The sequence below is a fragment of the Saimiri boliviensis genome, chromosome 7 (assembly GCF_048565385.1).
Source record: "Saimiri boliviensis isolate mSaiBol1 chromosome 7, mSaiBol1.pri, whole genome shotgun sequence".
NCBI lineage: Eukaryota > Metazoa > Chordata > Mammalia > Primates > Cebidae > Saimiri > Saimiri boliviensis.
The window spans coordinates 22551193-22574324 of record NC_133455.1 but is presented as its reverse complement, the minus strand read 5'-3'; the positions used below and the strand labels follow the sequence as shown (position 1 = coordinate 22574324).

General features: G+C 48.6%; 2 protein-coding genes across 10 annotated transcripts in view; one reads left to right on the top strand and one right to left on the bottom strand.

The window, feature by feature from the left end:
- Positions 1-3299, top strand: part of TCTN1 (tectonic family member 1) — a 34315-nt gene extending 31016 nt beyond the window's left edge. For 2 of the 7 annotated variants that reach the window (XM_074402235.1, XM_074402240.1), the window contains exon 15: positions 1097-1188. Coding sequence is in view for 1 of the 7 variants with exons in the window: in XM_074402239.1 (XP_074258340.1) it covers positions 1946-2077 (132 nt within the window). In the remaining 6 variants the exon portion in view is untranslated. Of the gene's footprint in view, positions 1-1096; positions 1189-1926; positions 2217-3225 lie in introns of those variants that run through there. The other 5 variants (XR_012518339.1, XM_074402238.1, XM_074402239.1 and 2 more) reach the window with 5 other exon arrangements.
- HVCN1 (hydrogen voltage gated channel 1) overlaps positions 855-23132 on the bottom strand; it is a 41259-nt gene continuing 18981 nt past the window's right edge. For 2 of the 3 annotated variants that reach the window (XM_074402241.1, XM_039471992.2), the window contains exons 4-8: positions 13933-14211; positions 8139-8243; positions 3248-3479; positions 2216-2328; positions 855-1537 (exon numbers count right to left, since the gene is read on the bottom strand). In XM_074402241.1, coding sequence (XP_074258342.1) covers positions 1472-1537; positions 2216-2328; positions 3248-3479; positions 8139-8243; positions 13933-14211 — 795 coding nt within the window. In that variant the 3' untranslated portion in view covers positions 855-1471. Of the gene's footprint in view, positions 1538-2215; positions 2329-3247; positions 3480-8138; positions 8244-13932; positions 14212-21620; positions 22802-23132 lie in introns of those variants that run through there. The other variant, XM_074402242.1, reaches the window with a different exon arrangement.

Below are 23132 nucleotides of genomic sequence, written 5' to 3'. Positions count from 1 at the left end.
TTTTATACTTTTTGAGATAGGGTCTCACTTTGTCACTCAGGCTGGAGCACAGTGGTGTGATCGTGGCTCACTGCAGCCTTGATCTCCTGGGCTCAAACGATCCTCCAACCTCAGCCTCCTAATAGCTAGGAGGGCAAGCTAGCTACAGTGCCTGGTGCAGAGATTAAAATTAGCCAGGTGTTTTGGTGTACACCTGTACACCAAAACACCTGGCTAATTTTAATATATTTTGTAGAGACAGGGTCTCGCTGTGTTGGCCAGGCTGGTCTCAAACTCCTGGGCTTAGGTGCTCCCCCTGCTTTGGCCTCCGAAAGTGCTGGGATTACAGGTGTGAGCCACTGCACCCGGCCTTATGATACTTGTGACCTTTGAGGTTGCCTCCAAACCAGCACACTACCCTTCTCCCCTCCCTTCCTGCCTTTTTTCCTTTTGGAGATGTTACTCTGTTTGACTTTTGAATGGGGAATATGTTCAACACACAGGTCACAGATGGAACCCAAAAAGACTTTGGGGAGATGGTAAAGAGAATGAACAGACCCTGAAGCAGCAGAGGCACAGGGCATTTGGCCAATTCACTCATCCCCTGCTTTGAGTTATTTAAAAAATACTGTTTTTAATTAAGGTTTTTTTCCTTTTTAGGTTTGGTTGAAATTAGTATAGAAATAGCAAAATGTTATATAAAATCATGTGCATAGAGTACACAGCCTTATGAAGGGATTGTCCCACAATTGCCATGTTAATTACAGTGGAGTCTTGGGTCTAATTGCCATTTCTGCACCAGGCACTGTAGCTAGCTTGCTCTTTGACTGGCAGGCTGGTATGGGTGCCACAGAGGAAAGAATACAGTAGGAGGGTCCAGGGGAAAGAGAGAGTTTATTTTATACAGTAATTGTACAGTAATTGAGGGAAAACGTCAGGTGGCAGAACACGGTGGGGCCAGCTAGAGGCTGGCTGATGCAGCTGGGGCACACAGGGCAGGGGCCTGGGTACCCCTTTTGGGGAAACTGAGACAAGGGAAGCTATTTAGAACAGCTTGAAAATAAGACTTTTCTAGAGTGGGGTGGCAGCTAAAGTAGCTTCTTTTTCTTTCTTTCAGAATGCTCATATGAAAGGATACATTGGTTCTTTAACATGTGAAATTTGAAAACTGTACATTCAATGAGATTAAATTTTATGTACAACTAGCAATTGTCCAGCTTTGTTGCTCATTTTCAAGCAAGGCTAAAGTGTTCAACATGCGAAAATGTGATACATTTGATACAGTGCAGGGTGGGAATGAATGGGCAGCTCTTGGTGATACTGGACCCTCCTTTCACAAGGCCGTGTCCACCCAGAATCCATGCTGGCAAGAGGGAGGCACAGGCATCAAACAGAACCCCTCACCAAGTGGCCCAGGAAGGGCAGCTGTTCCTCTTGTGACAGCACAGGCCCATGAGGCAATGTCTTCTCTTTGGCGGGAGCTGGTCTGGGTCTAGTTCACTTCACCAAGAAGTCCATGCTGTCGCAATAGCCTGTTGAGTCTTTCAATTTCTTGTTCCTATTGCAAAAGCAGACAAACACTGGCATTTGAGTGTCGCCAGGGATGTGACAATCATTCAGTGAGCCCCAGGCACAGGGCCACAGAGATGAATGAAAGCTACACTCTGGCATTCAATCTGCTGAGGAGACTGCTACAATCAGATAGGCTCTACTAAGTAGCAGTGAGAAGACAGAGGTGGGGGACCAGGCAGAGCCCTGGGGTCCAGGGTTGGGCACAGCTTCAGGGAGGATGTGACGACTGGGCTAGCTCTGAAAGGATAGGCAGGCTCAGCCCAGGGAAGGGTGCTCCAGGCACATGAGCAGCGTTGTGCTGCAGACAGCTGCTGCAGTAGAGGCCAGCTTCCCAGATGTGTCTTTTTTTTTTTTTTTTTTTTTTTTTTGAGACAGTTTTGCTCTTATCGCCTAGGCTGGAGTGCAGTGGTGTGATCTCGGATTCAACCTCCGCCTTCTGGATTCAAGCAATTCTCCTGCCTCAGCCTCCCAAGTAGCTGGGGTTATACCCATGTGCCACCATGCCTGGATAATTTTGTATTTTTAGTAGAGATGGGGTTTCTTCATGTTCGTCAGGCTGGTCTCGAACTTCCAACTTCAGGTGATCCACCCACCTTGGCCTCCCAAAGTTCTGGGATTACAGGCATGAGGCACCATGCCCAGTCCCCCAGATGTGTCTTCTTACCTTCTCAGAGCAGCTGAACTCAAGGTGTTGAATCTTGGCAGCCAACTGTACATTCATCTGTTTTAACCGTAAGAGTTGCCGTTCTGAACGTGTCTTAACCGAGATGATAATCCCTGAAATAAAATTGGGGGTCTCGGTGATACTGGTTTCTAACTTGACCACTCAGGAAAAAAAAAAAAATCTATATTCCTGCACTCGTATAGAGTTGAGAAGAGCGGTGACAGACATGTGAGGCAGTCACCACTTCAGGGCATCACATCTGAACTACTTTTAGTACCCAGTAACACAGTTATCTCTCTAGCTGGCATGGCCGAGAAATCCTTAAAAATAATTGCTGACAAGATGAGCATTGGGCTCCTAAACCTAGAACCTGTTCACAATCATATGGGTGCATAGCAAGCAGCAGTGTGCTCAGGTGCCACGAAGACAGGCTGGGAAATGCCCTTTCCCCGTAACAAGCATCTTCCGTAGGAACTCAAAGGCTTTTTTTCTTTCCTTTGACAGAGTCCAAAAATTTTTTTTGAGATGGGGTCTCACTCTGTCACCCAGACTGAAGTGTGGTGGCACATTCTTGGCTTACTGCAGCCTCCAAATCCTGGGCTCAAGCGATCCTTCCACCTCAGCCTCCCCAGTGGCTGGGACTACATGTGGGCACCACCACACACAACTGTTTGTATTTTGTTTTGTAGAGACAGGGTTTCACCATATTGCCCAGGCTGGTCTCGAATTCCTGGATTCAAGTGGTCCTCCTGCCTCTGCCTCCCAACGTGCTGGGATGACAGGCATGAACCACTGCACCCAACCTGTTTCGTTTTATTTGCTTTAATTGCTTGATGTAAACCTGCTCATACCAGCTCCTAAAGGGCTGAAGGGGAAGAAAGTAGGAGAGGGAGGAGAGGAGAGGGCAGAGAGGAGGCCTCCGTAACGGGAGCCACTGTGAACTCAGGCGCCCAGAGTGACTGTGCATCCAGGCCTTGGATGCATGCCTGAGCCTCGCTCTCCATCCACAGCCTGGGAGTGCAGGAGACGTACCATTGATGATCCGGGCCACCCGCCACAGCCGGAGCAGAATCAGCAGGCCAAGAGCCTCAAAGTCATGCTTCCGGAGTAGGAGGACGACGTCGAGGACGAATGAGACCACAACCACTACGGCATCCAGGATCTCAAACTTGTGGTGAAAGAACTCCAGGCGGAAGACATATAATTTAAAGATAATCTCCATCATAAAAATGGACAAGATGGTGACGCTCATGTAGTGGAACACCTGAAGGGGACAAGGAACCACAGTCAGGGAAGATCGGGCCTCTGGGAGGTCAAGCTGCCCTCGCATGCACCTGCCTGGTCACCAGCAAGAGAATTCATCTGTTGGACGACAAATCCAGATGCCACCAGATGCTGTTCTCAGTGCTGGAAACAGCTGTGAACAACGCAGATGAGGCCCCTGCTCTCTGAAGGGCAATTAGGCAATGTTGGAATTAAAACATCCTCCAGACCCTTTGGACCAGCAATTACATGACTAAGAACTTACCCTAGAAGCTGAGCTCCCATATGCACAGGGACTAAGGATATTGATTGCAGCCTTGTTTGCAGAACAAACATTTTCTTTATTGTTTGTAAGACAACAGAAATGTCCAATAAAAGGCACTCTTGAAATAAATGGTGGCACCTCCATATGGGGCCTGAGGGACACAATTGTTAAAAGACGAAGCTGGGTGTGGTGGCTCAAGCCCAGAATCCCAGTTAGGAGGTTAGGTGGGGCCTCCTGCCCAGAACCCAGTTTGAGGCCAGCCTGGGCAACATAGCAAGACCCCATTTCTAAAATAACTGAATGAATGAATGGAGGCAGATCCGTATGTTCCAATTAGGAGTGATTACCAAGGTAGATGAAAAGTGAAAAGCGTTCTGAGATCTTGACTTATAAATACTAGTCTTGGCTGGGCACAGTGGCTCATGCCTCTAATCCTAGCACTTTGGGAGGCTGACGTGGGCAGATCACTTGAAGTCAGGAGTTTGAGACTACCTTGGCCAACATGGTGAAAACTCGTCTCTAATAAAAGAAAAAAAAAAAAAAATAGAAAAAGCTGAGTGTGGTGGTGCATGCCTGTAGTCCCAACTACTTGGGAGGCTGAGGCAGGAGAATTGCTTGAACTCCGAGTAGAGGTTGCAGTAAGCCAAGATCACTGCACTCCAGCCTGGGTAACAAGTCAGACTCTGTCTCAAACAAACAAACAAACAAACATACATACATACATACATACATACATACACTCGTCCTCCTTACAGGGAGGGGAGCATCATACACTCGGGTCTGTTGGTGTTGGCTGCAGGGAGGACAGTGGGGGATGGGGAGGTTGGGGATGGGTAACATGGGGAGAAATGCCAGATATAGGTGATGGGGGGATGGAGGCAGCAAACCACACTGCCATGTGTGTACCTATGCAACAATCCTGCATTATCTGCACATGTACCGCAGAACCTGAAGTACAATTAAAAAAAAAAAAACACCAGTCTTCACACTAAGGTAACCATTTCCAGACCTGGGACAGGGAAAATACAATGTGGGCAAGGACGTCTTGTGCCAGAAAGCAAGGAAGTCTTCAAAGACATCACAGAGTCATGTCAACAAGATCCAGCAGTCAGCTTGGAGAGGCTCACAGTGACAACATTTGGGACAATCTGAACATTGAAAAGAATGACTATGATTGATTGTAACACAGTGAATAAAATCACAGTGTGGCACATACACCCATGCACACACACACACACGTGGGAAAACAGGGAAGTGCTTTTTTATAGAAGATGACTGACTACTAAATGTAGAAGGAAAGACAGAATTAGAAAATCACCATTTTGCATCCCCCATTGTAGTCACTAACTCAGGCAAGGATCACCAACAGATGCCAACTGGGGAAGAGGAAATTTGCATGCTACCAAAGCAGTACTGGGCAGATGATTTACCAGTGCAACGGGAAAAGTGCCCCCGGCCAGTGGAGCAGGCCAGCATTCACTACCTAAATCAAATGACCCAACTGAGTGGGACCCCTGGCGTGGTGTGTCTCCTGAAAATGCCACATCCAGAACATTGCCCACCAATGAAGACTGCCTGCTAATCAAGCCCTGGACCTAATCGTGGTGTGCAGGAAATAAAGTAGGGGACCTCAAAATCATCAGACAAATCCAGAACATGGGACGTCCTACAAGCTGGGATCTTCCAAGAAGGAAAAAGAAAACAATGGGAGGATTTTTTTTTTTTTTTTTTTTGAGATGGAGTCTTGCTCTATCACCCAGGCTGGAATGTAGTGGTGCGATATCTCACTGCAACCTCTGCCTCCTGGGCTCGAGTGATTCTCCTGCCTCAGTCTCCTGAGTAGCTGGGACTATAGGTGTGGGCCACCACGCCCAGCTAATTTTTGTATTTTTAGTAAAGATGTGGTAAAGACCACCATCTTAGTCAGGGTGGTCTTGAACTCCTGACCTCGTGATCCACCTACCTTGACCTCCCAAAGTGCTGGGAATACAGGCATAAGCCACTGCGCCTGGTGAGGATTTTTCTAGGTTGAGAAAGTCCAGGGAGGCCGAGTGTGGAGGCTCATGCCTGTAATCCCAACACTTTGGTGGGCCAAGACAAGGGGATCACTTGAGCCTGGGAGTCCAAGGCCAGACTGGGCAACACAGGGAAACCCTGTCTATAAATAATTTAAAAATTAGGTATGGTGGTTCCTGCCTGTGGTTCTAGCTACTCAGGAGGCTGAGGCAGGAGGGTGGCTTGAACACATGAGGTCAAGTCTGCAGTGAGCTGTTTGTGCTACTGCACTCCAGCTTGGGTGACAGAGCAAGACTCTGTCTCAAGGAAAGAAAAAAAAAATTCCAAGGAGACATAACCAAATAGAATATTAGAATTCTCGATCCTAGTTTGAAAAAAAGTGCCATAGAAGACATTTTTGGGCTGGGCACAGTGGCTTGTGCCTGTAATCCCAGCACTTTGGGAGGCCAAGATGGGCAGATCACTTGAGGTCAGGCGTTCAATACCAGCCTGGCCAACATGGTAAAATCCTGTCTCTATAAAAATACAAAAATTAGTTGGGTGTGGTTGTGGGTGCCTGTAATCCCAGCTACTCTGGAGCCTGAGGCAGGAGAACTGCTTGAATGTGGGAGGTGGACATTGCAATGAGATGAGATTATGCCTCTGCACTCCAGCCTGGGTGACAGAGGAGTGAGACTGTCTCAAAACAAAAACACAAAACATTTGGGATGAGTGGATAAAAGTGCTTGTTAGGTAGGATTATTGGTCTTATTTTAGGCCTGATGATGGTCACATGGCTCTGTGGGAGAGACCTTAGTGGGCATGTTGAAGTATTTAGGAGTGAAGGGTCCTGACATCAAATGATCAGATGGAAATGTGTGTTTCTGTGGGGATGTACAGTAACAAGGCAAACACAGCAAAATGTGTCTTTGCCATTTTTCATGATAAAAAATTGAGAACAAAAGACAATGAGTATAGCAGGTATGTCAACGGATTCTATTAAAAATAGAGGAAGAAGCCGGGCGCGGTGGCTCAAGCCGGTGGATCACAAGGTCAAGAGATCGAGACCATCCTGGTCAACATGGTGAAACCCTGTCTCTACTAAAAATACAAAAAAATCAACTGGGCATGGTGGTGCGTGCCTGTAATCCCAGCTACTCAGGAGGCTGAGGCAGGAGAATTGCCTGAACCCAGGAGGCGGAGGTTGTGGTGAGCCGAGATCGCGCCATTGCACTCCAGCCTGGGTAACAAGAGCGAAACTCTGTCTCAAATAAAATAAAATAAAATAAAATAAAATAAAATAAAATAAAATAAAAATAGAGGAAGAGAGCCAAGTGCAGTGTCAGGTGCCTGTAATCCCAGCACTTTGGGAGGCAAAGGCGAGTGGACCGCTTGAGACCTGGGGCTTAAGACCCCAAGTCTCTGAGAAACATGAAAAAAATTATTTAAGAGAAAATACATGGACAGAGAAGATTCTCCTCCTTCTCTGCCACCATAGATGTCACAGGGCTGCCTTGGGGAAAGGTGCCAAGAAGAAGAAGATATAATATTTCCTTCTGCCTTTTTCACCACTTGCGAAGACATTCATTTGCATATCAATTCCATTTTGTTTTTCAAAAAATGGGCATGGTGGTGGGGAGGATGCTTTTTTTTTTTTTTTTTTTGAGACAGTTTTGCTCTTGTTGCCTAGGCTGAGTGCAGCAGTGCTATCTCAGCTAACTGCAACTCTGCCTCCTAGGTTAAAGCAATTCTCCTGCCTCAGCCACCTGAGTAGCTGGGATTACAGGCACGCGCCATTACTCTCAGCTAATATTTGTGTTTTTAGTAGAGATGGCGTTTCATCACATTGGCTAGGCTGGACTTGAACCCCTGACCTCAGGTGATCCACCTGACTTGGCCTCCCAAAATGCAGGGATTACAAGCATGAGCCACAGCGCTCGGCCCCAGAGATGCTTTTAATTCTCCTGATCTCCTCCCTTGGCACCGAGGCAGGGTGTGTCCACCACCCCTTGGGTGAACGTCTGGGATGGGCTCAGTAACTGTATCAGTGAATAAACAGCACATCCTCTGATGACCCAGCATGGGTACCATGCAGACCATCAACAGAAGACAGGAGAAATGCCCCTCCTGCCCCAGAGATGGCAGAGTGGATTCACCCCACACGCTCCAGCTCATTAGCCTAGCATTGCCCAGGATTCCAGCCATCATGTGAAACAAGGTTTCCTGCTTGTAGTAAATACTTATCCATAATCTGGAAAGGAAGATGAAAACACCTATGAAACCACTACAGACCTTGCTACTCCAAGCGGTAGGTCAGCTGCTCCGTTCTGCACCCCTTCTGTGCAGATAAACATAAGCAAAACATTCCAGTAAGACCCCAGAAAAGTTGCCAACCCCTACCTTGGTGGCATAGTGATTCTTGTCAGTCTGGATGATATTCAGCTCCAGGATGAGGTCAGCAAGCACCAGGAGGGTGTCCAGAACCACCAAGCAGATGATGATGACCTGCAGATGAGGGAAGGCACCAGAGACTGTGAGACCCACATGGAGGCCCTCCCTCTTCCCATCATTAAGAGCTGGCTTGGAAGCATGTGGGTGAAACTGCTGGGCGAAGCCATAAAGGATGGGAGACCACGGCCATAGCTCTCCAGAGCTGCCCCCCAGCCCCCACTTTCGCCCCCTGCCAGGATGGAAGCTGCGCAGGGCCAGCTCCTCTTCGGGAGAAGCCGCCAGCCTCCTTCCTGCCACCCTCCCAGCCTGCTCTGCCTCCGGGCGGTGCCCCTCTTCCCTGCCTTCCCCGAAAATCTTTGGCTCATTTTCTGACCCTTGGCCACTATTTCTGAAATACCACCTCTCAAACCAAACTGTCCATGTCTAGATGCAACAAAGAATCATTTTTTTAATTTGTATTTTTCTTACTTTTTTTTGTTGTTGTTGAGACAGTCTCACTCTGTCACCCAGGCTGGAGTACAGTGGCATGATCTTGGCTTACTGCAACTTCTGCCTCCTGGGTTCAAGCAGTTCCCATGCCTCAGCCTCCCCAGTAGCGGGGATCACAGGCACGCGCCACCACCAAAGTAAGTTTTGTATTTTTAGCAGAGACAGTGTTTCACTAAACATGTTGAGCATGTTGGCCAGGCTGGTCTCGAACTCCTGACCTCAGGTGATCCACCCACCTTGGCCTCCCAAAGTACTGGGATTACAGGCATGAGCCACCATGCCCAGCCAAGTTTGTATTTTTCTATTCCTGGGGACTGCTTTTGCTGGGGTGCTCACAGAACAGATGCTCAAATAAATAACATGGCCCCACCTCAGCAGTCCGAATCCTAGAAGGGACCTTGAGGACTGCCTACTGCAGCCCATTCGACCACAGGGACAGCTGCTGTGCTCACAAACCAGCTTCTGCCCAGAGATGTAAGAAGCCTGCCCCAGCTCATGTGTGCTCACAGCGGGTGAAGAGGGTGAAGGGGAGAGGAGACCTGGGTGTCCTGGAGAATTGAGGAGAGCTGCTATGGGAAAGACGAGCCTCTTGGGCTTTGTGATGGGCTGACAGAGAACTGATGATGGCTATGGGAAGCAGCTGGCGGTGATGGCAGTCACAGCGACAGCTGGTGATGATGTTGGCAAGGGCACTGATAGCAGGGTGGAGGTGATCAGCATTGGGGATACCACAGTGGCAGTGGAAATTCAGCAGTGGGAGGAGCCCCAAAGGACCTCGCGTGACCCCTCTCTTCCCTTGGAAATTCCATATCCTCACTGTCCTCCCCCTGGGTTTAGCCTCTCACGCTCTCAGATCAATAGATTCTGGCCTCTGAAAATTAATATGCCATTCTTTTGGTAGTTTCTGCAGTTTCAGGTTAAAATTAAACAAGTTCAGGTCTCTGCAAGAACAGACTATTAATCCTTTCATCCTTTCAGCCTGTAGGTAATTATTTCAGTAATTAAAGTATTTGATGATGTGGTTTATTGTGAAAATTGCATGGCACATTGCTTTGTAATGAAGTTTTCACACATATCCAAATTCGGCAAGCTTAATAAAGGTGCAAGTCTCTAGTGGGGCTTTTGTTGTTTTTCCTAGGATTTATTTCGGAACTAAAGGGATCTGAGAGCTCATGTGATGTAAAACCAAGCCACAGAGCTACAAGGGACAGACCTGATATTCAGCCATGAAAAGGATGAGGTTCTGACCCATGCTACTATGAAATTGTCATACTTAGTGAAAGAAGGCAGACAGAAAAGATCACACATTATATGATCGCATCTATATGCAATGTCCAGAAATGGTGAATCCAGAGAGACAGAATGTAGGTTCATGGTGGCCTAGGGCTGGGGGAGGGGGAATGGGGAATGGCTGTGTGACTGCTAATGGTACCAAGTTTTCATTTGAAAACGCTGTGGGAGGCCCGGCGCGGTGGCTCAAGCCTGTAATCCCAGCACTTTGGGAGGCCGAGGCGGGTGGATCACGAGGTCGAGAGATCGAGACCATCCTGGTCAACATGGTGAAACCCCGTCTCTACTAAAAATACAAAAAAACTAGCTGGGCATGGTGGCGCGTGCCTGTAATCCCAGCTACTCAGGAGGCTGAGGCAGGAGAATTGCCTGAACCCGGGAGGCGGAGGTTGCGGTGAGCCGAGATCCCGCCATTGCACTCCAGCCTGGGCAACAAGAGCGAAACTCTGTCTCAAAAAAAAAAAAAAAAAAGAAAAGAAAACGCTGTGGGGCCGGGTGTGGTGTGTCACATCTGTAATCCCAGCACTTTGGGAAGCTGAGGCAGGCGAATCACCTGAGGCCAGGAGTTCAAGAGTAGCCTGGCTAATGTGGTGAAACCCCACTTCTACCAAAAATACAAATAAATTAGCCAGGTATGGTGGCACATGCCTGTAATCCCAGCTACTTGGGAGGCTGAGGCAGGAGAATCTCTTGAACCGAGGAGGTAGAGGTTGCAGTGAGCCAAGATCACGCCGTTGCACTCCAGCTTGGGCAACAAGAGCAAAACTCTGTCTTAAGAAAAAAAGAAAAAGAAAAGAAAATGCTCTGCAATTAGATAGTGGTGACTTGTACAACACTGTGAATGTATTAAATAAATGCCACGGAGTCATTCACTTAAAATTGATTGTTATGTGAATATCACCTCAATTTAAAAAAAGAAACAACACAAAAGAAAAATGAGAGACCAACCCAAGGTCACAAAACTACGATGCCCAGATACCAACCCTGGCCTCTATGAAAACTCGTCCCTGGGGCTCTGAATCTGCCAGTTCATAGGCAGTGCTGCTTCTAAGGGGAACCAGGTCACAAAGAAAAATGCTTAGAATTCAGAGAAGCTGCTTCATTCCAAATCCTCACCCTGGCAAAGACTGCAGGGTCCATGCCGTGGGGTGGCCAGTGCTGGGCTCAGCTCCCAGCTCCCTCATCTGCCTGGACCTTGGGCAAATCTCTCAATGCTGGAAGCTTCAGTGTCCTCTTGGGGAAAATAGGGTCTACCCCAGAGCGACAACGGGAGCATGACATGAGTGAAATGTGAAGAGTGTTTAGCACAGGGTTGGCCTGCAGTGCATGGGAATGAAAGCGAAGCTCCCTGACCCCCAGGACCATCTTCCCTTGGCTCGACTCTGTCCTGCCCATTCATGGCTTCCTTGGGCTCTGAATCACCCCATATTCTCTCCCTGGGTTGTGCCATCCCATGTAAGAAGGGACTGCAGTTAACTTTTAATATATTAAGCACCTTGGCCATCTCAAACCACCCAAGTAAGGGATCTCAGGACCTTCCTGCCAATCCTACCTCCAGAGACCACAACCCTGAGCCTTCCCGCCTACTCCGGTGTGGCCTTGCTGCTGCCGCCAAGTCACTCTACAAATCTGATCCCCCACTCATGCACTTAGAGCCTTCGAAGGCAGCCCATGGCCCATGGATGACCCGCCCTGGCCTCTTCTCTTGCTAAGCGGCTGCTGGCAACACCCACACCCGAGCCACGTGTATCCCTCTCAGTTCCTCCAACGCTGCAGGCCCTCGGCAACCAAAGCCCCTCTACCTGGAAGGTCCCCCCACCACCCATCCGCAGGGCTCACTCCTGCTCAGCACGCAGGTGTCACCTCCTCCAACTCCAGTCCCTGATCAGGTCCCCCCACCCCCAGGACGTCTCAGAGCCTCCCTCCTCCCCGTGGAAGGCTTCTCTGCAATTGTGATCAGCGTGTCTCAGTGATGGCTCCCGTCATTCCTGCCTCTCTGCAGCCTGCCAAATTCTCTGTAAGGGCAAAAATGTGTCTGCCGTATTTGTCCACTGTACACAGCCGGTGCTCAAGAAGTGACTGTTGGGTGGGTGGATAAACCCTTCCACTCGCTTTATGACAGGCATTTGTCTTTCTCCCCACCAGGAGTGTCTCTGAGGGTCCCGGCTCAGGGGCCAGCCCCCAGCTCTAAGCCCAGGCAGGATGGGGACATCTTGAGGGGGCGGCCCAGGACTCCCCTTGCAGCTGCAAGGAAGCTGGTTCCTTCCTTCTGCTCCTGAAATTGAGGGTTTGGGATTTCGACCCCAACAACTTAATACCACGTTTCCTTTCCCGTCACAGCCACAGAGGAGCTGGGCCTCCAGGCGCTCTGGCATGTCAGCTGGCTTGCTTCTCTGCTTTCAGCCACGCAAGAGTGGGGGAAAAAAAGACCAAACTAGTTTTTCTCTCTTTTACCCTGGAATAAAGTCAGTGATGGGAGAGACAAGGGCTGCATCTCTCTGCTTCCCGAAGGGGGACAGGCTTTAAGGAGGGACAGGTCTATTTTGGTTGGGGCCATCTGCGGCAGCATCCCCCAAATGCCTGCCTTTGAGAATTGCGTGCTTCCCTGTCATCCCCAGGCCTGTGCCCTCCCAGGACTTGAATGCGCTTCCAGGCACTCAGACACAGGCTCTGCCACCTTGGGGATGGGGATGGGGTCCAGAGAGGGCTGACCAGTCTCTGCCTGCGTTTGTCCTTCAAAATCAGAAATGTCCATCTGGGTATGGTGGCTCACGCCTGTAATCACAGCATTTTGGGATGCCAGGATGGGAGGATTGCTTGAGACCAGGAATTAGAGACCAGCCTGGGGAACATAACAAGATCTCTTATAAAAAAAAAAAAAAGCCCTTTTAAATGGCAGGCCATGGCCAGGCATGGTGGCTCTCACCTGTAATCCCAGCACTTTGGGAGGCTGAGACAAGCGGATCACTTGAGGTCAGGAGTTTAAGATCAGCCTGGTAAATATGGTGAAACTCCGTCTCTACCAAAAATACAAAAATTAGCCAGGCATGGTGGCGGGCGCCTGTAATCCCAGCTACTCGGGAGGCTGAGGCAGGAGAATCACTTAAACCCCAGAGAAAGTTCAGTTACTTTTGCTCATCTGTGAGGACTGCCCCTGCTTGGCTTTCTCCCTGTAATCACATCTGGAGGCCAGCAGTGGGTTAGGGCCAGGACAGGCAGGTATTTTGGGCATCACTCCACAAGAGAGACCGAGGCCCCTCGTGTGATGCGTCTCCATGCGGCAGGGGAGCCTCTGGCACTGAGTTTCGCAGAATGAACGGGTAAGTGCTTTTTCTGTCTCCGTTATTTACCCTTTATTTACTTTTTTTGTGTGTGGTAAAATTTGCATAACGTAAAATTTACCATTTTTAAAGCTGGTGTAAAGTTCAGTGGCATTCAGTCCATTCACAAGGTTGTGCAATCATCACCACTAGAATTCCAGAACATTTTCATCACCTCAAATGGAAACATTCCCACCTGCGGCAGCCGCCAATCTGCTTCCTGTCTCTGTGGATTTGCCTGTTCTAGACATTTCGTATCAATGGAATCCTACACTCTGGCCTTTTGTCTGGCTTCTTTCCCTCAGTACCGTGTTTTCAAGTTTCATCCACACTGTGGCATGGGTCACTGCTTTGCCTTTCATGTCGGCACCATATTCCACGGTATGGACAGAACACATTTGGTTTAATACTCATCCATTGGTGGACCTTTTACTTTTGGATCATGGCTCTTTGCTCCCTGACAACTCAGAATCTGCCGACCGCATGCCCAGCATGGTACAGGGTGCCTGCACGTGCTAGGTGCTGGGAAAACACTCCTAAAATGAACGAGGCAGGGGCTGAGATGGGCTCAGCCCTGCCGCCCGCCTCACATTCCGAGAGCTCTCCAACCAGCCCTGGGCCTCCCGGACTCCGGCCCCACCTACCTGAAACCTGTGGGAGCCGAACAGTTTCCTCAACGTGCCCCTGAAGTCAAGGCGGGTCCTGGGTGCGGCGCCAGGGGCAGTGTCAGGGGCTGTAGCTCTGCCTTCCTCGCCTGAGGCTGGTGTGGGTGGCGGCTGCTCTTCCTCCTCCTCGTCCTCTTCATTCTCCCATTTCTTGTAGTTGATGTTCCAGGCCTGGTAGTCGTCCCCCACGACCGTGAAGTGCCTTAAGAAATTGCTCATCCTCTTGGCGGGAGCCACCTTGGCCCTGCGGGTGACTGCCTAGAGGGCAGGAACAGAGAGCAAGAGCTTCAGCCAGGTGGCCCTGGGGCCCTCTGGACCACTCAGAGCCCACATGGCCCAGGCCGGGCCAGGCCACTGCAGGTGAAGACGTCTCGGGTGCTCAGAGCCCCCTGTGAGCAGAGACCATGAGGTCACGGTGGTTTCTCGTGCTTTTATTTTTGGAATCCAGGGTCTCAGTGTCTATGAGGTAATAGGAAACTCTAGCCCCCAGCAGGCCTGTCACCGTGGTCTGCTTGGCAGTAACCAACGGAATCAGTACTGCAGCCTGTCCCAAAACACCCCTCCATGGGCCCATGCTTGAATACTTGAAGGGCCGCCCCAAGGTTCAGAGACCTCACAACCCAGAAACCGGAGGGGACAGTGGGCAGGGCGTGGGGAGGGGAAGCCAAAAGTAAAAGTACGCAGAGTTTCACAGAGAAGTCGCGAGATCCCCACCCCTCACGCCACACATCAGACCGGACAGGCACGTGGCAGGTGGACATTTTCCAAGTTCAGCCAGCGCTATTTCTGTGGACAGCAGTTTAAAGCAAAAGCAAATATCCCTGTGCCCTCTATCCACTTTGCCCAACTTGCCCTACCAGGCACCAAATTTTACATACATTTAAATAATTAATATGCATAGGTATGAGTGCAAAAGCAGGCTACATGACTCCTGGAGCAGGAAAAGAGAGCCCAGTGTCCTTGTAGGAGGCTTGAGGAGAGGGGGTGGCAGTCCAGACCCATGGGAAAGAAAGGCTGGAGAGGCTGCAGAGTCTGGCTTTCTCAATAGGAAAAAAAAAAATCCAATCTCCACCTTGTCCCACACAGAATACATTTCAGATGCACTAACATTAATGTGTAAAGTGTATTAAAAAAGGAACAACTTAAAAAGTCTTAGAACAAAATATAGGCAAGTAACTTCATGAGCTTAGGATAGGGAAAGATTGCTTAAATAACAAAAAAATACCACAAAATAGGCTGGGCACGGTGGCTCACACCTGTAATCCCAGCACTCATCCCACGGGCTAAGGCAGGTGGATTGCTTGAGGTCAGGAGTTTGAGACCAGCCTGGCCAACATGGTGAGATCACATCTCTACAAAAAATATAAAAATTAGCGCCAGGCGCGGTGGCTCAAGCCTGTAATCCCAGCACTTTGGGAGGCCGAGGCGGGTGGATCACGAGGTCGAGAGATCGAGACCAACCTGGTCAACACGATGAAACCCCGTCTCTACTAAAAATACAAAAAATTAGCTGGGCATGGTGGCGCGTGCCTATAATCCCAGCTACTCAGGAGGCTGAGGCAGGAGAATTGCCTGAACCCAGGAGGCGGAGGTTGCGGTGAGCCGAGATCGCACCATTGCACTCCAGCCTGGGTAACAAGAGTGAAACTCCGTCTCAAAAAAAAAAAAAATTAGCTGGGCATGATGGCACATGCCTGTAATCCCAACTACTCAGGAGGCTGAGGCCCCAGAATCTTTTGAAGCTGGGAGGTGGAGGTTGCAGTGAGCCAAGATCATGCCATTGCACTCCAGCCTGGGCAACAGAGACCGCCCCCCCACCAAAAATGAACAACACAAAAACAAACACAAAATAGATTTGACTGCATCAAAACTAAAAGCTTTACTATGACACACACACACACACACACAAAGTTAGAGGACACACCACAGACTGGGATATTTGTGATCTATTTGATAGACAAAGACTTAGTATCCAGCATATACAAAGAAATCTTATACATCAAAAAGAGTAAGAAAAACTCCATGGAAAACTGGGCAGTGGCTAGCAACAGGCAGCTTGTGTAAGAGAAAACCCAGATAGCCTAGATGCTCATCCCCACTAATACTCAGAAAAATGCAGCGTCAAGTAATAACCACACAACTTTTCACTCCTCAGGTTGGCAAGAGTCTTAAAGTCTACAACATCAAATATTGCAGAGCACAGGAAGCAGTGGGGTCTCTCGAACACTGAAGATAGATATAGGTACCAGCACCATCATTTTGGGAAGCGATTTGGTATGGTCTTGTCAAGCTGAAGTTGTGTGTATCCTTCTGAATCCGTCCCTACACCCAAAGAGAACTTGAGCACACGTGCTCAAACAGGTGACACGTTCCAAGAGCGTTCATGCAAATATTCACCTAGCTGGCCGAGTGTGGCTCACATCTGTAATCCCCACACTTTGGGAGGCTGAGGTGGGAGGATTTCTTGAGTCCAGGAGCTGAGACCAGCCTGGGCAACATGGCAAGACCCTGTCTCTACAAAAACAAAAAAAATTAGCCAGGCATGGTAGCACACACCTGTAGTCCCAGCTACTTGGGAGGCTGAGGCAGGAGGATTGCTTGAGCTTGGGAGGTCCAGGCTGCAGTGAGCCATGTTCTTCAGCCTGGGCAAGAGAGTGAGACTCTGTCTCAAAAAAGAAAAAAAAATAATAATTCACTTAAACGTGGGAGACAGAGAAATGAATATTCTCTGTTCATGTGATTGGACACTACACAGCTGTTAAAATGAGTTAACTGCATCTCAGTAGGTCACTGGTGATGCCTGTGAGTACCTACTTGGCAGCACGGAACACAGTAGACCAATCACTCCTTTCTTCAAACACTTCCTTCATTGGCTTCTGGGATGCGGCAGTCTCCTGGTTTTCCTCCTACCTCCTACCAGTGGTTGTTTCTTGCTAGTTTCTTTTTTGTTTTTGTTTCTTTTTTTTTTTTGCCTTTTTTTGGTTGTTGAGACAGAGTCTCACTCTGTCGCCGGGAGCCAGGCTGGAGTGCAATGGCGAGACCTCGGCTCACCGCAACCTCCGCCTCCTGGGTTCAGGCAATTCTCCTGCCTCAGCCTCCTGAGTAGCTGGGATTACAGGCACGCACCACCATGCCCAGCTAATTTTTTGTATTTTTAGTAGAGACGAGGTTTCACCATGTTGACCAGGATGGTCTCAATCTCTTGACCTTGTGATCTGCCCGCCTCGGCCTCCCAAAGTGCTGGGATTACAGGCGTGAACCACCGCACCCGGCCTCTTGCTAGTTTCTTTTGGCCAGTGGATACCTTAGAGAAAGAGCTGACATTTAATTTTCTTTTCTTTTCTTTCTTTCTTTCCTTTTTTTTTTTTTTTTTTTTTTTAAAGAGACAGGATTTCACTCTGTCACCAGGCTAGGTGCAGGAGTGTGATCATAGCTCACTGCAGTCTTGAGTTCCTGGACTCAAGCAATCCTCCTGCCTCAATCTACCAGGTAGTTTGTACTATGGCACACTATACCATGCCTGGTAATTAAAACAATTTTTTTTTTTTTTTTTTTTTAGCAATTTGGTCTTGCTATGTTGCCCAGGCTGGTCTTGAACTCCTGGGCTAAAGCAACACTCCTACCTCAGCTTCCCGAGTAGCTGGGATTACAGGTACATGACACTGTACCTGGCTTACATTTAAGTATCAAGTACAACTGTACACCCAGCACCTAGAACAGTGCCTTGCACTTAATAGACACTCAAAAATACTGAAATGTTTGTTAAGCAACAATGAGTTTCACAATGTGGGTAGCTCCTAAAAAATGTTGATTATAAAGGAAAGATATGGAAGAATATGACCAATGCCATACGACTTAAGTAAAAATGTTAAATATGTGGAAAATATTATTATATATTGTTTAAAAATGTATAAAACAGCAGTGTAAACATACACAAGAATGAGATTTCTGCTTATAGCCTTACTACACTATAGAGTAACTAGTAGCAGATTATCCCTCTTGACATGACGAATTATAAAACTGGATAAAATATGTGAAATTTACTGTGATCCCTTAGAGAAATGAATGAGGCAAATCCCACAAGCACCCTAGCTTTGTGCCCGAAGGTACTTTCCGGACTGTGAAGGCAAAGACTATGATTCAAAGCTATTGAGGCTCCCTCCCCTCAGGAATCTGCATGGCAATGTACCAGAAATAGAAAAGCTATGCAGAGGAGGAGATTAAAAAATATGGACGTCATGTATGTGAAACAAGATTTCATGAGGCAGGGAAAAATACAACTTTCAGGAAAAAAAACTCTTGAAGTGCTGCGAGCTGAACAACTACCAGAGATTACAAAGCACAGGGTTGGGAGATATGTGAGCTCCCAAAAGCCAGAGTAGAGAGACCTCACTGGACACCTAAGCATGCAGCAGAGATCCCAGAAAAATCATGCCTTATAAGCAGACCTAATCTAGCCTTACAGGAAGGACCACATTACACTCATTGCAACAAAGCTTAAGAAGCAGCCTTGACCAACCTGACCAGCATGGCAAAACCTTGTCTTTACTAAAAATACAAAAATTAGCCAGGCGTGGTGGCAGGCACCTCTACTCCCAGCTACTTGGGAGGCTAAAGCAGGAGAATCACTTGGACCTGGCAGGCAGAGGTTGCAGTGAGCCGAGATCATGCCATTGCACTCTAGCCTGGGGGACAAGAGCAAGATTTTGTTTTAAAATAAAATAAAATAGGCCGGGCGCGGTGGCTCACGCCTGTAATCCCAGCACTTTGGGAGGCCGAGGCGGGTGGATCACGAGGTCAAGAGATCTAGACCATCCTGGTCAATATGGTGAAACCCCGTCTCTACTAAAAAAAAAAAAAAAATACAAAAAAAATTAGCGGGGCATAGTGGCGCGTGCCTGTAATCCCAGCTACTCAGGAGGCTGAGGCAGGAGAATTGCCTGAACCCAGGAGGCGGAGGTTGCGGTGAGCCGAGATCGCGCCATTGCACTCCAGCCTGGGTAACAAGAGCGAAACTCTGTCTCAAAAAATAAATAAATAAAATAAAATAAAATAAAATAAAATAAAATAAAATAAATTTTTAAAGCCTTGAAAAGAACAAGGTGATCCTTAAGTAAATTAACTGCCTGTTGGAACAAAACTTAGTACTCTGTTAGAAAGACAACACCACAAAGTCAACATCGTAGATTCATATCGTCTAGCACATGGTAAAAATTACCAGACAGATAAAACTAAAAAATGTGGCCCACAACTAATAGAAAAATCAGCTAATAGAAGACTCAAAATGGTCAGAGATAATGGAACTGGCCAACGAAGACATGAAAACAGGTATTAAAATCTCAATAGAGAAATGGTGGTAGCTACAAAAAAGATCCCGATGGATATTCTAGAACTGAAAAGTGCACATAAGCAATGAAAAAAATCACTGGATGGGCTTAACAGCTGATAACAGACTACCAAAGAAAAGATCAGTGAACTTTTAAAGACAGGGCAATAGAAAACATCAACTGGAAACACAGAGAGAAAAAAAGCTGAAAGCAAAAATAACCAGAGACCCAGGGACCACAGCTAGTAGTCTAACGTATGTGTACCTGCAGTGCATGGCCGTCTGGGGCCTGGCATCTCTCCTTCCCACAGCTTCCTCGTCACACTCCAGCCACCCTTCCCTCCCTCTGATGCTCCACACCGAGCCATCATGTGGGCTGTTCCCCCAACCCGGAATGCTCTTCTTCCCACTCCGAGCTTGGCTCACTCTTACTTATGCTTGAAACTTCAGCTAAAATGTCACTTCCTCAAAGAGGCCCTCCTTGACCCCTAAAATCGAAATCAGTCTCTTCCCATGTATAACCTCTCCTCACACTTTTCCTTTGAGAGCCCTTATCCTAGTATCTAACTAGAAACTGCTTGTGCAGCCATTTATTTATTCCATCTTCCTCCTCACTAGCATTTACTCTGCATGAAGGCAGGGTCTGTGTCCCCAGAGTCTCGTGTGACACCTCAGCTTCAGCAGAAGCCCATCATGTACCTGTTGGCTGAGAGCACTGGTACCCCATCTCCTGTGCTGGGCTCTGGGCTTATCTCAGCTGGACCAAACATCTCTGGACTCCCAGGGCTGGCCAGGGCCAAGGGTATACTGAAGCTCTCCAGGCAGCCACTGACCATAATTCCCTTTTTTTGAGACAGGGTCTTGCTCTGTCACCCAGGCTGGAGGTCACTGTAGCCTTGACCTCCCGGGATTAAGTGATCCTCCCACAAAAGCCTCCTGAGTAGCTGGAACTACAGGCACACACCATCACATTCAGCTAATTTTTTGTATTCTTTTGTAGAGGCAGAGTTTTGCTATGTTGCCCAGGCTAGTCTCAACCTCCTAGACTCAAGTGATCGACCTGCCTTGGCCTCCCAAAGTGCTGGGATTACAGGCATGAGCCACTGTGCCCGACCCCATACTTTCCTTTGGAAACAACTCACCTGGCAGACAAGAGCAGCCTGTCCTATTTCTCAGTGGGGTGGGAACCTCAGGGTACTTTGCAAAAACAGCATTTACATTTTATAGAAGAGGAAACTTTTCTTTCTGAAACCTTGCAACCAGTGAAGAAGCAACTTTTAGTAATTTGGGATGAAAATATCTAGGGCACTCAGCAGAGCAGAAAACATTTCTGGTTTTCAGTCAAGAGTCTGTCATGCCAGAAGCAGAAAAGTTCCAGAAAACGGCAAAGATAGGGTTGATCATGAGAATGTGGTGGGCCTCAGCAGCTTCCCCGTGCACCCTGGGCCCCTGGCATTTGTGGAAAGACTGAGTCAGAGTGGTGCACAGAGCACCTTCCTTGGTGCCTGGCTTGGAGTAGCCTCCGGCTCTGGAAGTGCCAGCTATGATTATCCCTTAACAACAAAAACTTGCCTGAGCGCGGTGGCTCGCACCTGCAATCCCAGCACTTTGGGAGGCCGAGATGGGCGGATCACTTGAGGTCAGGGGTTCGAGACCAGCCTGGCCAACATGGCGAAACCCCATCTCTACTAAACACACAAAAAATAGCCACGCATGGCAGGCGCCTGTAATCCCAGCTACTCGGGAGGCTGAGGCACAAGAATTGCTTGAACCAGAGGTTGCAGTGAGCTGAGATCACGTCACTGCACTCCAGCCTGGGCTACAAAGTGAGACTCTGTCTCAGAAAAGGAAAACAAACCCCAAAACTCCTCTCCTCCAGCCTTATCGCCATCCTTAGATATTTCATTTCTCTGCCCACTGCCTGCTTCTGCAACCCTTAGACTGTTAAGTTACACGATCTGATACAGCTACTTTGTGGCTTAAGGGACAATGAGCTGTGTTTCTGTCACTTATAGCCCCAAAAGTCTATAGGTGAAGTTGCTGATGCAGGACACCCCCACAGCTCCATCTCCTGTGCAAGAATCCCTGTGGTTCCCACTGTACCCTGATGCTCCTCTGAGGTCACCTTTCCATATCAAAGCCTGTGACCGTGGCTCCAGCCTGCCTGACTGTCCCACACTCTTTGATGCTTTTCTTCTCTGCTTGGCAATTTCACCCCCTGCTTCTCCTCCTATCTCTGGCGGCCCTCCTCAGCCCCCTGTACCATGTCTCTGCCCCATGCCAGGAGTCCTGACCCTGTCCTCAGGCTGGTGACTCTCTCTCTTTGGGGGTCTTAGCATACCTGTGTTCTCGGTGCTGTTCACGTTCAAATTAAAGACTCCAGTCTGATGTTCAAGATCCTGCGTGGTTTGCTGTGACTCAAACTGAACTGATTTCTTACCTTTTTCCCCAAATCCACTCCTCCTTCCACATCCCCTAGGGCATGCTGTCACATCCACCTGACTGCCCAGGGTAAAAACAGAAAGTAGTCCTTGGCTCCTCCCTCTCCCTCACACCCCATCGATTTCACTTCCTGAATCTGGCTGGCCCTCCATCATCCCCTCCCCATCACCAGGACCTGCCCTGACCCCGCCTCCACTCTGCGGCCAGGGTCCTCCTCCAATGCCAACCTGACTCCTTTCCTGCTGTGCAGCTGAAGGGGGAGACCCAGGCATCTCAAATCAACTTCCCTTTTCCTAAGACTGTAAACTTCCCCTTTTCATTCCTAAGACTGTAAACTGAAACCCTTTTCATATGTAATTCCTAAGACTGTCAACAGAGACCCTTTTCATATGTTAAGCTATAAACCTAAGATTCTTCCATGTGTAACATCTGAAGTATAAGGCTATATAAAGACGGAACCTTCCTTTGTTAGGCGAGCTTGGATATGAGGCAAATATGCCACCTTGCTCCCGGCCGAGTAAACTCCTTCCTCCAATATTTGGTGTCCCAGAGATCCATTTCCCATGGCCGTTCCTGCTACACAGCAACCCCCACACCCACGACTGCCTTCGGGATCAAGTCCCAGCTCTCTTGGCTTCTCTAGGCCCTCGTCTCCCCACCAGCCTCATTCCTGCCTCTGCCACCCTCCAGCCACGTGGAACTTGCAGTTCTAGCATGAACCACACTCTCTTGCTTCCAGGACTTCGTGTGGCCTGTCCCCTTCCCATCTATCTTCCAGGTCGTACACCTAGATTTTACCTTCCTTGGGCTGCCTTCCTTAAGTGTCCCCCCACCCCGGTTGGGATGTACATGACACCATCTTAATAACCAGTGCGACACCATCCCCACCACACTTGTCTGTGAACACTGGGAGGGCAGAGATTCTTCCTCAGTCACAGGGAGAGACTCAAGAAATGGTGTGGTGGCTCATGCCTGTAATCCCAGCAGTTTGGGAGGCTGAGGCAGGTGAATCACTGTCAGGCCTCCATGAGCAAGCCTGGACCCAGAAAGGCTAAAGTCCTGCCTGCCTCAGCCGATCACCCTCCACCCCTGCCTGTGTTCGCCATTACGTGTGATCCATGGAGCTTCCCTGGACGTAAGATTCCCCCCACCCCACCCTGCCATCTTAACTGTTACTATGATAATGTAATGATCATTCTCTTCACCCCACCCTACCATCTTAACTACTCTTATCCCACCCACCATTTTAATTAAACTTATGGTAATGTATGCTCTTTGCCCCTACCCTCAGCACTGTAACTGATCTTACTCTAACTTTCCACACTGCTCACCCTAAACCTATAAAACCAACTCCTATCCCGCCGTCCTTCATCAACACCCTGTTCGGCCTTAGCCCACTTGCATCCAGGTG